Source organism: Oncorhynchus masou, chromosome 2, assembly GCF_036934945.1.
Source record: "Oncorhynchus masou masou isolate Uvic2021 chromosome 2, UVic_Omas_1.1, whole genome shotgun sequence".
Classification (NCBI taxonomy): domain Eukaryota; kingdom Metazoa; phylum Chordata; class Actinopteri; order Salmoniformes; family Salmonidae; genus Oncorhynchus; species Oncorhynchus masou.
The window spans coordinates 19,011,788-19,027,182 of record NC_088213.1 but is presented as its reverse complement, the minus strand read 5'-3'; the positions used below and the strand labels follow the sequence as shown (position 1 = coordinate 19,027,182).

General features: G+C 42.0%; 1 protein-coding gene across 1 annotated transcript in view; it reads left to right on the top strand.

Moving 5' to 3' along the window:
* The first annotated feature begins 405 nt into the window (after positions 1 to 405).
* Positions 406 to 15,395, top strand: part of adamtsl5 (ADAMTS like 5) — a 70,701-nt gene continuing 55,711 nt past the window's right edge. Inside the window, exon 1 of the mRNA XM_064989610.1 lies at positions 406 to 1,754. Within this exon, the coding sequence (XP_064845682.1) occupies positions 1,735 to 1,754 (20 nt within the window). The 5' untranslated portion in view covers positions 406 to 1,734. The remainder of the gene's footprint in view (positions 1,755 to 15,395) is intronic.

The window sequence follows — 15,395 nt, the reverse complement described above, 5'->3', positions numbered from 1 at the left end:
GGTTATCTACAACCTAGAAGAGTTGTCCCCATTGAGGAACCCTTTGAAGAAACCTTTTGGACTCCAGGTAGAACCCCTTTGGGCTCCGGGTAGGACCCTTTCCACAGAAGGTTCTACATGGAAGCCAAAAGGGATATCCTATGGCGACAGGCGAAGAATCCTTTTGGAAATCTTTTTCTAAGAGTGCAGCCATGGTCGGCAAAACAATGGGCAACTGTGCATTTTTATACATGACCCTAACATAGCTTAATTAACTCATGAACCACATCTGTGTGAAAGCATCTGCTTTCAATATACTTTGTATCCCTCATTTACTCAAGCGTTTCCTTTATTTGGACAGTTATGTGTACATAACGCAGTCCCCAACTCTCTAATCATTTCAGGCACACAGACTAAAATAGCAGATCCTTCGATTCCTGTTTTTGTTTTGTTTTTGCGGGGCTCCTGAGCGATAGCACTCTCGATTGGACGCGCAGAGTGAAAGGGGGAGTGTTTACTACATTTTCAATGGAATGCAGCATAGGGGAGCGGGCCTCAGGTGTAGGCAGCGTGCTGAAGCGATAACTGGATACGCTCAGATATGAGAGAAGCTTTTTTTTCCGGCGAGTTTCTTTTTTGACAAGCTGATCCCTATTGGTGAACTATAACTAACTAAAGGGTGGTTGTCGCTTGCGGGGTTGACATTATTTATTGACAGCGTTCTATTCTATCTGAAAAGGCTTGCGCGTGTAAGATATTCACAAAAGGACTGGGCCCTAAACAACTTGTTTCAATTCAGAGAGAGAGGGACAGGGCTACCTACCTGTCCTGTTGGTTGCTGGTAGCGGCGTATCAGAAGTATATTATTTTCCGGCTGGAAGTGGAACAGACGTTGACTCATGAAGAATACAGAGTAACCTAGTCATAATTTTATTTGCCTAGCATATCTATTTGTTCGTAATGCTCCATCAACCTGTAAGAGCTCGTTCAAAAAAAGTTGCTTAAATGGGAAAAAACACAATTATCCTTGTATTTTTCACAATATTGATTTTGTGAGCATGTGAAAATAGACAGCGGTAGGCTAAATCGAACGTTCCTGCCATTTTAAGAGCATATACCCACTGTTCTTATATTAGCCTACCGTTGCTAAATTGCCTGAATTGTAAACAACATTTGTCAGATTGCAATCTTGTTCTTGCCAGTAGTTTAGCCTATGCTTTCTGTACACTAATCGAGCAATCGGGTGTGCGATCACCTGCGCTATTGGCTCCATTCCAATGATAAACCATTGCGTTTTCCAATGTTATCCGCTGAGAATAGGACATAATACAAATGTCATTTAATCCTGCACGGCCAGGCGCAGAGCGCAGTGTGTGTCCTGTGACATTGCACCTGAATGTCTACTTGGCGAGAGAGATGAGTTTTGCCTCGTCTTCCAATAGAGATTCGTCGCGCCTTTCGCAGGAGGAACATGGAATAGAACTGGATATATTTGGAACTCGTTGGATAGCCAAACGTTCTAAGCCTGAATGAAAGAGATCACAACTTCATTATCTGGTTATGGTATTTCAACAAAGTATGAATTTCAACAAAAATTTGAGCTTAAATTCGTGAACGTTCTCTTGGACTCCACTGACTCCGGGATGCCCAACAAACCAATTGACTGAGCTGAAACTGCTTGGATCATGATGCAAGCGTAAAATTGCACCTGACATCGAATGCAACACAGCTGATCACATTTGACAAGGACCTACTATGTCAACATTACCAACCAGGTAAGATGCAGTTGTATGGTTATAAACACAGTTTAACATTTGATATAGCCTACAAGTTTATGTACAAGTGTAGCCTATATGCTGAAGTATATGTTTATGACGTTGTACATTTAAAAAATATGACGTTGTACATACCTCTGATAAAGTTACCATTAATCCACACAGCCTAATTATTATAGTGAAAGAAAGGGGAGTATTTAGTGGCCCATATCAAGTGATTTTAAGTTGATTTAGGAACTTGGCAAACTCACACCTAGTCGATTATTACTGTAATTCGAGAGGTGTGTGTGTGTGTGTGTGTGTGTGCGCACGCTACACCAGTTGTTCCCAAACTTTTTATAGTCCCATACCCCTTCAAACATTCAACCTCCAGCTTTGTACCCCCTCTAGCACCAGGGTCTTCGTTCTCTCAAATGTTGTTTTTTTGCCATCATTGTAAGCCTGCCACACACACTATACGATAAATGTATTAACTTCTTATGGCTGCAGGGGCAGTATTGAGTAGCTTGGATGAAAGGTGCCCAGAGGTGCCCAGAGTAAACGGCCTGCTCCTCAGTCCCAGTTGCTAATATATGCATATTATTATTATTAGCATTGGGTAGAAAACACTCTGAAGTTTCTAAAACTGTTTGAATGATGTCTGTGAGTAGAACAGAACTCACATGGCAGGCAAAAAAACTGAGAAGAAATCCAAACAGGAAGTGGGAAATCTGAGGTTGGTTGATTTTCAACCCAGCCCCTATTGAATACACTGTGGGATATTGGTTATGTTGCACTTCCTAAGGCTTCCACTAGATGTCAAGCGTCTTTAGAAACTTGAATGATGCTTCTACTGTGATGTGGAGCCGGATGGGAGCTGTTTGAGTCAGTGGTCTGGCAGAGAGCCAGGTCCTGGTCACACACATTTCACATGATAGCGACTTGCGTTCCTTGGCTTTTCTACAGACATAGGAATTCCCCGGTTGGAACGTTATTGAAGATTTATGATAACAACATCCTAAAGATCGATTCTATACTAAGTTTGACAAGTTTCTTCGACCTGTAATATAACTTTTTGAAGTTTTCGTTCGGGAGGACCGTTTGGATTTGTGTACTAAACGTGCTAACAAAAGTAGCTACTTGGACATAAATAATGGACATTATCGAACAAAACAAACATTTATTGTGGAACTAGGATTCCTGGGAGTGCATTCTGATGAAAATCATCAAAGGTAAGGGAATATTTATAATGTTATTTCTGATTTCTGTTGATTCCAACATGGCGGATAATTTTATTTTTTTGCTGAGTGCCGTCTCAGATTATTGCATGGTTAGCTTTTTCCGTAAAGTTTAAAAAAAAATCTGACACAGCGGTTGCATTAACTTCTTGACGCACCCATCTCGTTAGCGAGATCATTTTCGTCAACATCCACTGAATTGCAGAGCGCCAAATTCAAATTAAATTACAAAAAATATAACATTTTCATGAAATCACAAGTGCAATATAGCAATACACAGCTTAGCTTGTTGTTAATCCACCTGGCGTGTCAGATTTCGGTGAAAGCATACCAAGTGTTTATGTAAGGACATCTCTCTCGGCAGACAAAACATTACAAACAGCTAGCAGCAAAGTAGATTGGTCACGAAAGTCAGAAAAGCAATAAAATGAATGGCTTACCTTTGATGATCTTCGGATGTTTGCACTCACGAGACTCCCAGTTACACAATAAAGGTTCCTTTTGTTCCATAAAGATTATTTTATATCCAAAATATTTGGTTGGCGCATTATGTTCAGAAATCCACAGGCTCGAGCAGGGCAGACGAAAATTCCAAATAGTATGCGTAAAGTTCGTAGAAACATGTCAAATTTTTTTATAATCAATCCTCAGGTTGTTTTTACAATATATAATCGATAATTTTTCAACCAGACAGTAGCTTCTTCAATAGAAGAGAGAGAGATTATGTCTGTCCACTGTTGGCGCATGCAAAACGCTGCTGGCACCCAGCCATCCACTGACGCGATCTGATCTTTCTTGCTCATTTTTCAGAATAAAAGCCTGAAACTATGTCTAAAGACTGTTCACACCATGTGGAAGCCATAGAAAAAGGCATCTGGTTGATATCCCTTTAAATGGAGGGAAGGCATGCAATGGAACAGGGAGCTTTCAAAATAGAAGCCACTCCCTGGTTGGATTTTCCTCAGGTTTTCACCTGCAATATCAGTTCTGTTAAACTCACAGACAATATTTTGACAGTTTTGGAAACTTTAGTGTGTTTTCTATCCTAATCTGACAATTACATGCATATTATGGGCCTGAGTAATAGGCAGTTTCATTTGGGTACGTTTTTTCATCCAAACATCAAAATACTGCACCCTACAATCAACAAGTTAAGGAGAGGTATATCTATATTTCCATGTCTAACAATTGTATTTGTTAGACATGCAATATCACCGGATGTTTTTGGAACTAGTGAACGTAACGCGCCAATGTACACTGAGATTGTTTTTATATAAATATGAACTTTATCAAACAAAACATACATGTATTGTGTTACATGAAGTCCTATGAGTGTCATCTGATGAAGATCATCAAAGGTTAGTAATTCATTTGATCTCTATTTGTGCTTTTTGTGACTCCTCTCTTTGGCTGGAAAATGGCTGAATTTTTCGGTGAGTTGGTGGTGACCTCACATAATCATTTGTGGTGCTTTCGCTGTAAAGCCTATTTGAAATCGGACACTGTGGTGGGATTAACAACAAGATTACCTTTAAAATGGTATAAAATACATGTATGTTTGAGGAATTGTAATTTTAATTATTATTAGGAATTTTAATTTCTGTTTTGAATTTGGCGCCCTGCACTTTCACTGGCTGTTGTCATATCGATCCCGTTAGCGGGATTGCAGCCCTAAGAAGTTTTAAATATAAGAATGAGTGTGAGTTTGTCACAACCCGGCTTGTGGGAAGTGACAAAGAGCTCTTATAGGATCAGGGCACAAATAATCAATAATTTTGCTCTTTATTTAACCATCTTACATATAAAACCTTATTTGTTCATCTGTGAATATCTCACCACAGGTTAATGAGAAGGGTGTGCTTGAAAGGATGCACATAACTCTGCAATGTTGGGTTGTATTGGAGAGAGTCTCAGTCTTAAATAATTTCCCACACAATCTGTGTCTGTATTTAGCTTTCATGCTAGTCTAGGCCCGAGAATCCACTCTCACATAGATACGTGGTTGCAAAGGGCATCAGTGTCTTAACAGCTCGATTTACCAAGGCAGGATACTCTGAGTGCAGCCCAATCCAGAAATTTGACGGTGGTTCTGATTTAAATACAATTTTCACAGAACCGCTAGTTGCAGTTTTGATGACGCTCTCTTGTTCAGATATCGGTAAATGGACTGGAGGCAGGGCAGGAAAGGGGTAACGAATCCTGATTTTTGTGTCATTCGTGTCGGGAAAGTACCTGCGTAATTGCACACCCAACTCACTCAGCTGCTTCGCTATATCACATTTGACATTGTCCGTAAGCTTGAGTTAATTTGCACACAAAAAAATATACAATGATGGAAAGACCTGTGTGTTGTCCTTGTTAATGCAGACAGAGAAGAGATCCAACTTCTTAATCAGCCTCAATTTCATCCCGCACATTTAATATAGTTGCGGAGAGTCCCTGTAATCCTAGATTCAGATCATTCAGGTGAGAAAAAACATCACCCAGACAGGCCAGTCGTGTGAGAAACTCGTCATCATGCAACCAGTCAGACAAGTGAGAATTATGGTCAGTAAAAACTTTAAGCTTGTTTCTCAATTTAAAAAAAAAAACGTGTCAATACTTTGCCCCTTGATAACCAGCGCACTTCTGTATGTTGTAAAAGCTTTACATGGTCGCTGCCAATATCATTGCATAGTGCAGAAAATACACAATAGTGCAGGGGCCTTGCTTTAACAAAGTTCACCATTTTCACTGTAGTGTCCAAAATGTCTTTCAAGCTGTCAGGCATTCCCTTGGCAGCAAGAGCCTCCCGGTGGATTCTGCAGTGTACCCAAGTGGCATCGGGAGTAACTGCTTGCACGGGCATTACCACTCCACTATGTCTCCCTGTCATGGATTTTGCACCACCAGTACAGACACCAACATAAGCAGCAGCTGCATTTGGCTACATATGGACCGTTAGTGGAATTCCCACGAGAGAGTAACGGTTCATGTGATTGGATGTTAATTATTTGACTAGGCTACCTGTATTTGACATTTATTTTTGGCAGTGAAATGAGGCTACTCAGGTAAGAAAAAAACCTCACCCAAATGTATAGACCCATTGGAAAATATAAATGGACTGTTGGAAAATGTGAATAACATTTTTATTTGGCGTACCCCTGAAGGCATTGGCGTACCACAGTTTGGGAATACCTGGTCTACACCAAGGGATGGTCGGTGATAAATTCCAGTGGCAGTTTGTCTCCTGTGTGACTGTGTAGCCTACTATATATATATAATGGCGTTAGTGTATTAAAGCATCCATGTCTGATTTATCCAATTTAACTATGAAGGTGCTGTGTGATTTGTATATGAGTATATTAAGATTATTTATAGAACACATGATCTTTTCAACAATAAACAACTGTAAGATTACCTGTGATGTATAGCCCAATGTACATGGTATGTCCTTGAATGGAGGTTGGCTAACACTTAAAAAATGCTATTATTAGGTCTAGTGACTACACATTATGATAAGTGAAAGTTTGGTCTTGAACGCCCTGACAAACATACAGCGTGTGTGTGTACGTGCTTTTGTTTGCTGTGTGTGTGTAACAGTCCCTATCAGAGTATGATGCAGATACAGTCAGGCATACTCATCAAGAGTGGAGTGAAGTAGCCTTACTAGTCAGGGGTAACCCCCATTCATATACTGAGAGACTGCAGCAGCGTGGCTTTTATAGAAGCCCCTGGCTGTGCATTCCTCTCATCCGGCTCCATTACCTTTATCTCCAAATGTCAGAGGCTATAAATATCCAGCTTCATACGTATCCCATCATGGCTGTTCTACAGAACCGCCCCACTAGAATAAGGGGAGTCTCATGGCTGTTCTACAGAACCGCCCCACTAGAATAAGGGGAGTCTTATCATGGCTGTTCTACAGAACCCCCCCACTAGAATAAGGGGAGTCTCATGGCTGTTCTACAGAACCGCCCCACTAGAATAAGGGGAGTCTTATCATGGCTGTTCTACAGAACCGCCCCATTAGAATAAGGGTAGTCTTTGAGGAAGTACAGTTCCCGCTCAGCCCAGTCAAAACTGTTCGCTGCTCTGGCCCCCCAATGGTGGAACAAACTCCCTCACGACGCCAGGACAGCGGAGTCAATCACCACCTTCCGGAGACACCTGAAACCCCACCTCTTCAAGGAATACCTAGGATAGGATAAGTAATCCTTCTCACCCCCCCCCCTTAATGATTTAGATGCACTATTGTAAAGTGGCTGTTCCACTGGATGTCAGAAGGTGAATTCACCAATTTGTAAGTCGCTCTGGATAAGAGCGTCTGCTAAATGACTTAAATGTAAATGATGTAAATGTCTTATCATGGCTGTTCTACAGAACCGCCCCACTAGAATAAGGGGAGTCTTATCATGGCTGTTCTACAGAACCGCCCCACTAGAATAGGGGGAGTCTTATCATGGCTGTTCTACAGAACCGCCCCACTAGAATAAGGGTAGTCTTATCATGGCTGTTCTACAGAAGCTCCCCACTAGAATAAGGGGAGGCTCATGGCTGTTGGAATGAGGGGACTTGATTGTGCCTCAATACTCAATCCCTAATAGGAGTTGAGGTGTTTTATTTTCCTGAAGCGTTGAAGTATAATCTACTGTTCCTAGATATTGTATGTTATTCACTGAAGAAGATATTCCTGGGGGGAAATGAGAATCAGAACATCTGGTTGTGCTTTGGGATGTTAGACCTAATGAAGCACTTTTTGACTAAACAAATGCCGTTTTTCTATTAAAAGCACACATAAAATAGTGACTCTTCTCGACTTAATGGACTACATGAGCTTCCTCAGGATCAACCTATGATGTTTCCTTTACTGGTCTGTAGTCTGTCAAATTGGCTAATGTGAGATCAGGTTGAATGCCCGGGACATGAGAGGGATAAGTCTTTCTCCCAGATCCGTCTCTTAAGGAATGTTTGTTTGGGAGCGAGACAGCTCAGTGTACTATGGCACGCTGCTCAAATCCCTCCGGAATGAGTTCCCTAATTAAAGTGACAGCTTCAGAATGTCGATGTCGTCACTCAAGATCTCTTCCCCCAGGGGGTGGAATTTCGATCACTTGGCAATGGGCATGTATGTTTATGCATGAAGCAGTGTGTAATTGATACTTTAATGAAGGTCATGGATAAGCAGGTCTCATCCTTGATGGTGTAAAGGAGGTTCGGATCAACGTTTGCATGTTTGAAACCTGAAGACGTGCGACTACTCTCCAAGCTCAGGGGCTCCGTGCGCAGGAGACACGGATACACGGATCCCAAACCGGCTGCGCGATCGTGCATACATTTATTTTGTCCCCCCACACCAAACGCGATCACCACACGCAGGTTAAAATATCAAAACAAACTCTGAACCGATGACATTAATTTGGGGACAGTTTGAAAAGCATTAAAAATGTATGGTAATTTGTCCTATTTAGCTAACATGCTGTTGCTAGCTAATTTGTCCTAGGATATAAACATTGAGTTGTTATTTTACCTGAAATGCACAAGGTCCTATACTCCGACAATTAATCCACACAGAACGGCCAACCGAATAGTTTCTAGTCATCTCTCCTCCTTCCAGGCTTTTTCATCTTTGAACTTATATGGTGATGGCATCTATACTTTCATAGTATTACCACGACAACCAGCAAAACAGTTTGTCTTTCAATCACCCACGTGGGTATAACCAATGAGGAGATGGCACGTGGGTACCTGCTTCTATAAACCAATGAGGAGATGGGAGAGGCAGGACTTGCAGCGCGATCTGCGTCAGAAATAGAAAGAAGTTCTATTTTATCCCTTGGCATCGCAGACAATTGTTGGCGCGCGCGAGCAGTGTGGGTGCAATGATTGAATAACATGTATTTCTAAATGTATTTTGCATGTAAGGCCATTGGCATACTGGGATTGTGTCAGAATTTCAGATGAATCAAATGTTCTTTCAATGGGAGTCATCAGTTGCCGGATAAATGAAAATGGATGATTGTCTGACAAAAAAACGCACAAACTTTGTCTTTTGACTGATTAAACTCTTGATTTGTGTTGTACTTTTGACAGTTTCATAGTTGTTCATGAGTCTGTGTGGCAGTAGCCTTAGTACTCTGGTCGGTCACACTGTGATATAGCCTCTTCTATTTTAAACTTTTGACACTAATAAGCAGAGCCTTGCCGAGCTGTACTGTGTAGGCCTGGTTATTTACCCACCATAGTTGCTGGAAGTGAAACCTCGCTGGAAATAACAACAATGTGAAAAGAACATACAGTATCTAAGCCGGCACAGTGGACTGTCGGTTTGGGTAAGCACAACTATACCTTGTATTTGTGTGCGGTTGGGATATACTAATGATTCAAATAATGTGGATGGATCCTCATTGAGTGACAGTGGAGTGTCCCAGAGTACACTGTCAGATAAGACTTTACAGGTCAATAGTCTCGTCAGGAATGCTATGACTATGATAGTTCAGTTGTTTGTCTATATTAATGTCACCTTGCACGTTCTCCCCCAATCACATGTTTATGTGTTTGCTGGTATTCCATTGTACTCTGGTCCCAGATCTGTTTGTGCTGTCTCTCAACTTCTATTATCATATGATTTGGCATGAATGATGACCACACAGATGTAGGATCTTAATTTGACCAATCTGTCGCAGGAGAACTTTCCTGCAATGCAGGAAATGTAGAACTTGTTGTGAATTTGAGGCTTAATAGACAACAGATGTTTCTAATTCCCTCTATGAAATGTCAGACTTGATTTTTCATTACGAAAAATGTATCAGCCCCTACAAAAATGGCCATGAATTATCATTCACATTTCCTGTTGCTACAGGATTATTTTCCTGCTGTAGGAGACTGGTTAAAATTAAGATCCTACAACATTAGGAGTTAGCTACAGTGGGGAGAACAAGTATTTGATACACTGCCGATTTTGCAGGTTTTCCCTACTTACAAAGCATGTAGAGGTCTGTAATTTTTATCATAGGTACACTTCAACTGTGAGAGACGGAATCTAAAACAAAAATCCAGAAAATCACATTGTATGATTTTTAAGTAATTAATTTGCATTTTATTGCATGACATAAGTATATGATACATCAGAAAAGCAGAACTTAATATTTGGTACATAAACCATTGTTTACAATTACAGAGATCATACGTTTTCTGTAGTTCTTGACCAGGTTTGCACCTACTGCAGCAGGGATTTTGGCCCACTCCTCCATACAGACCTTCTCCAGATCCTTCAGGTTTCAGGGCTGTCGCTGGGCAATACAGACTTTCAGCTCCCTCCAAAGATTTTCTATTGAGTTCAGGTCTGGAGACTGGCTAGGCCACTCCAGGACCTTGAGATGCTTCTTACGGAGCCACTCCTTAGTTGCCCTGGCTGTGTGTTTCGGGTCGTTGTCTTGCTGGAAGACCCAGCTCTTACTGAGATAAGGAGGTTGTTGGCCAAGATCTCGCGATACATTGCCCCATCAATCCTCCCCTCAATACGGTGCAGTCGTCCTGTCCCCTTTGCAGAAAAGCATCCCCAAAGAATGATGTTTCCACCTCCATGCTTCACGGTTGGGATGGTGTTCTTGGGGTTGTACTCATCCTTCTTCTTCCTCCAAACACGGCGAGTGGAGTTTAGACCAAAAAGCTCTATTTTTGTCTCATCAGACCACATGACCTTCTCCCATTCCTCCTCTGGATCATCCAGATGGTCATTGGCAAACTTCAGATGGGCCTGGACATGCGCCGGCTTGAGCAGGGGGACCTTGCGTGCGCTGCAGGATTTTAATCCATGACGGCGTAGTGTGTTACTAATGGTTTTCTTTGAGACTGTGGTCCCAGCTCTCTTCAGGTCAGGTCCTGCCGTGTAGTTCTGGGCTGATCCCTCACCTTCCTCATGATCATTGATGCCCCACGAGGTGAGATCTTGCATGGAGCCCCAGACCGAGGGTGATTGACCGTCATCTTGAACTTCTTCCATTTTCTAATAATTGCGCCAACAGTTGTTGCCTTCTCACCAAGCCGCTTGCCTGTTGTCCTGTAGCCCATCCCAGCCTTGTGCATGTCTACAATTTTATCCCTGATGTCCTTACACAGCTCTCTGGTCTTGGCCATTGTGGAGAGGTTGGAGTCTGTTTGATTGAGTGTGTGGACAAGTGTCTTTTATACAGGTAACGAGTTCAAACAGGTGCAGTTAATACAGGTAATGAGTGGAGAACAGGAGGGCGTCTTAAAGAAAAACTAACAGGTCTGTGAGAGCTGGAATTCTTACTGGTTGGTAGGTGATCAAATACTTATGTCATGCAATAAAATGCAAATGAATTACTTATAAATCATACCATGTGATTTTCTGGATGTTTGTTTTAGATTCCGTCTCTCACAGTTGAAGTGTACCTATGATAAACATTACAGACCTCTACATGCTTTGTAAGTAGGAAAACCTGCAATATCGGCTGTAACGGCGTTCTTCGTTTGTCGAAAGAGAGTCGGACCGAAATGCAGCGTGGTGGTTACTCATGTCTTTAATGAAACAAATGACGATACATGAAATAACTTATAAATACAAAAACAACAAACGGAACGTGACAAACCTATACAGCCTGTCTGGTGAACACTAACACAGAGACAGGAACAATCACCCACAAACACACAGTGAAACCCAGGCTACCTAAATATGGTTCCCAATCAGAGACAACGATAATCACCTGACTCTGATTGAGAACCGCCTCAGGCAGCCATAGACTAATCTATACACCCCACACAACCCCAAGACGAAACACACTACAAATAAACCCATGTCACACCCTGGCCTGACTCAATAATTGAAGATAACATAATAAATATAGACCAGGGCGTGACATCGGCAGTGTATCAAATACTTGTTCTCCCCACTGTACACAGCACAAACAGACCTGGGACACTCCAAAATCTCTAGCCACTTTAATAATAAAAAAATGTATGTAATAATTGTATCACTAGTCACTTTAAACAATGCAACATTATATCATGTTTACATACCCTACATTACTCATCTCATATGTATATACTGTACTCTACTATCTACTCCATCTTGCTTATGCCGCACGGCCATCACTCATCCATATATTTATATATACATATTCTTATTCATTCCTTTACACTTGTGTGTGTATAAGGTAGTTGTTGTGAAATTGTTAGATTACTTGTTAGATATTACTGAACGGTTGGAACTAGAAGCACAAGCATTTCCCTACACTCGCATTAACATCTGCTAACCATGTGCATGTGACCAATAAAATTGGATTTGATTTGACCAGACTAATTCCACAGTGAAAACCAAGTGTATAAAAATGGGTGTATTTTCAATTCTCAATGGAGGAAGTGTTGGTGGAAAAATGGTGTTCTAATGTGTTTGGCAGTGACCTAAAAGGAGACCAGGTCATGTTCATTAGGCACCAAATGGAAGAAAACAGACCGAAACAGGCAGGGGCTACCTGAACTTGACAAAGAAACGCACATTTTCGTTTGGCATTGCAAAACATTTTAGAAAATGTTCAGTTGCTTTCCCTACTGAACACGACCCTGGTGTTATTCACCATGTCAGTAGATCCAAATGTTGGAGCTGGCTGAGGAAGAGCATGACCGTAGATGGCCAGCCAGACTGGATCAGACGGACGGTCTGTCTCAGTATAATGTGAAAAGATAAGCTCATAATCCAAGAGGTATGACAATGTCAAGAGATTTCGTCTGTTTGTCCTGAGAAGGAGAACGATGGTGCAGCCAGTCAGGCAGTAGAGGAACAGAGGAGTATCTTTGAGTTCTAGGAGCAATGGTCAGAGACCCCAAGACATGACTAAGGTGTGTGTTTAAACAGCAACCTCTGTCTTTAGAATAGCATCACATTAAACATAATGCATTTGGTCATTACTCAGCACTGCTTTTCAAAGTTAATGTCTTAAACTCCTTATGTTGCTTAAAGGGGCATTACACAAAGTCAAGGTTAGTCAAAAGCCTTGTCCCACACCATCAGTTGTGTTGATCCAGTTTCCTGCCTCAACTGAAACAAATTCATTATATGGTGCTGATTTTTGTCATTCATTTTGGATGAAGGTATACCCATGGATCGACCCTTTCCGTGCTTCATGACTCGTGCAATGATGAATTGTTGCCTCATTGATTGGGCTAATCCCTGACCAGGATCATTGCCTGACAGTGAGTGTCTCATTGTTCCCGCCCATTAATAGTCTGTTCAGATTTAGGGTTCAAAAGTCATGTTTTTGAATCTATTCAACTCTCTCTACTGAAGTACCTAGTCTATATGCGTCCACCAGGCCTTAAAGGCAAGCTCTGGAACACTGGCCACTAGTAAGTCTTTTTTTAAACCTCCCGGTCTGCGCTGGATGTGTCGATGTGTTCATACATGCAGAATTGTCTTAACTCAATTAGCTGTGAACCCCCTAGTTTGAAAATGACTCTTTACTAAAAGATGTGGCACTATTTACCCTACATTTTCCCCTACGTGGGCCAGCCTCCTAGCAATTCAAGTTCCAGCCAATGAGCTTTAGCCCATTGCCATTTGAGCGACAGGGACCACTTTTGGCTCGTGAGTGCTACTTTCAGAACTACTAGCTGAAAACTATGCAAAAAGTACCAGAGAATCTCTTTTTAAACCAGTGTTCACCAAATAGTGGGTCACTGCTAAGTCCCTGTGGGTCTTTTGTTCACTTGGTGGATCATTCAAAAGCTGCAGATGATGCCGCCGTAGTCAGTTCATTCCATGGTGCTCTTTTGTAAAAAGAAATAAATAAAAATGTAAAAGCTAACGCAAAATTAACTGAATATATCATTGTTGCAGTCAGAGGGTGTAGCTGTCATTTTTATTGTTTTCTTTACCCAGTTTTATTGTTATGTTTACCCAGAAAAGCACCCCGTTCCCATAGAAACCTTTTGGTAGCTCTGGCACAGCTGCATACATTCAATAGTATAGTTGGGTCATAGCACAAAACAGTTTAGGCCAGGATTCAATCTGATTGCCACGTTGCCTACAAGCACAATGTTAACGTGTTGGCAAAGATTAAAATCAAGGTAAACACAGCAGATGTCAGCTCAATTGGAAATTCCCTTTAAATGTCAAGTGTCATAGGGAGGTTTCAGATTTAATCCCGGCCTTAGGAACCACCAGGCCTGACCAGTGTTTTACAGAAATCCGTTGGTTTAGGAACCACCAGGCCTGACCAGTGTTTTACAGAAATCCGTTGGTTTAGGAACCACCAGGCCTGACCAGTGTTTTACAGAAATCCGTTGGTTTAGGAACCACCAGGCCTGACCAGTGTTTTACAGAAATCCGTTGGTTTAGGAACCACCAGGCCTGACCAGTGTTTTACAGAAATCCGTTGGTTTAGGAACCACCAGGCCTGACCCAGAAAGTGGTTTTGACCAGAAATCCGTTGGTTTAGGAACCACCAGGCCTGACCAGTGTTTTACAGAAATCGCCTGACCAGTGTTTTACCGTTGGTTTAGGAACCACCAGGCCTGACCAGTGTTTTACAGAAATCCGTTGGTTTAGGAACCACCAGGCCTGACCAGTGTTTTACAGAAATCCGTTGGTTTAGGGCCTGACCAGTGTTTTACAGAAATCCGTTGGTTTAGGAACCACCAGGCCTGACCAGTGTTTTACAGAAATCCGTTGGTTTAGGAACCACCAGGCCTGACCAGTGTTTTGACCAGTGTTTTACAGAAATCCAGGAACCAGTGTTTTACAGAAATCCGTTGGTTTAGGAACCACCAGGCCTGACCAGTGTTTTACAGAAATCCGTTGGTTTAGGAACCACCAGGCCTGACCAGTGTTTTACAGAAATCCGTTGGTTTAGGAACCACCAGGCCTGACCAGTGTTTTACAGAAATCCGTTGGTTTAGGAACCACCAGGCCTGACCAGTGTTTTACAGAAATCCGTTGGTTTAGGAACCACCAGGCCCGACCAGTGTTTTACAGAAATCCGTTGGTTTAGGAACCACCAGGCCCGACCAGTGTTTTACAGAAATCCGTTGGTTTAGGAACCACCAGGCCCGACCAGTGTTTTACAGAAACAGAAATCCGTCCAGTGTTGGTTTAGGAACCACCAACCATGCCTGACCAGTGTTTTACAGAAATCCGTTGGTTTAGGAACCACCAGTGCCTGACCAGTGTTTTACAGAAATCCGTTGGTTTAGGAACCACCAGGCCCGACCAGTGTTTTACAGAAATCCGTTGGTTTAGGAACCAGTGTTTTACAGAAATCCGTTGGTTTAGGAACCACCAGGCCTGACCAGTGTTTTACAGAAATCCGTTGGTTTAGGAACCCATGCCCTGACCAGTGTTTTACAGAAATCCGTTGGTTTAGGAACCACCAGGCCTGACCAGTGTTTTACAGAAATCCGTTGGTTTAGGAACCACCAGGCCTGA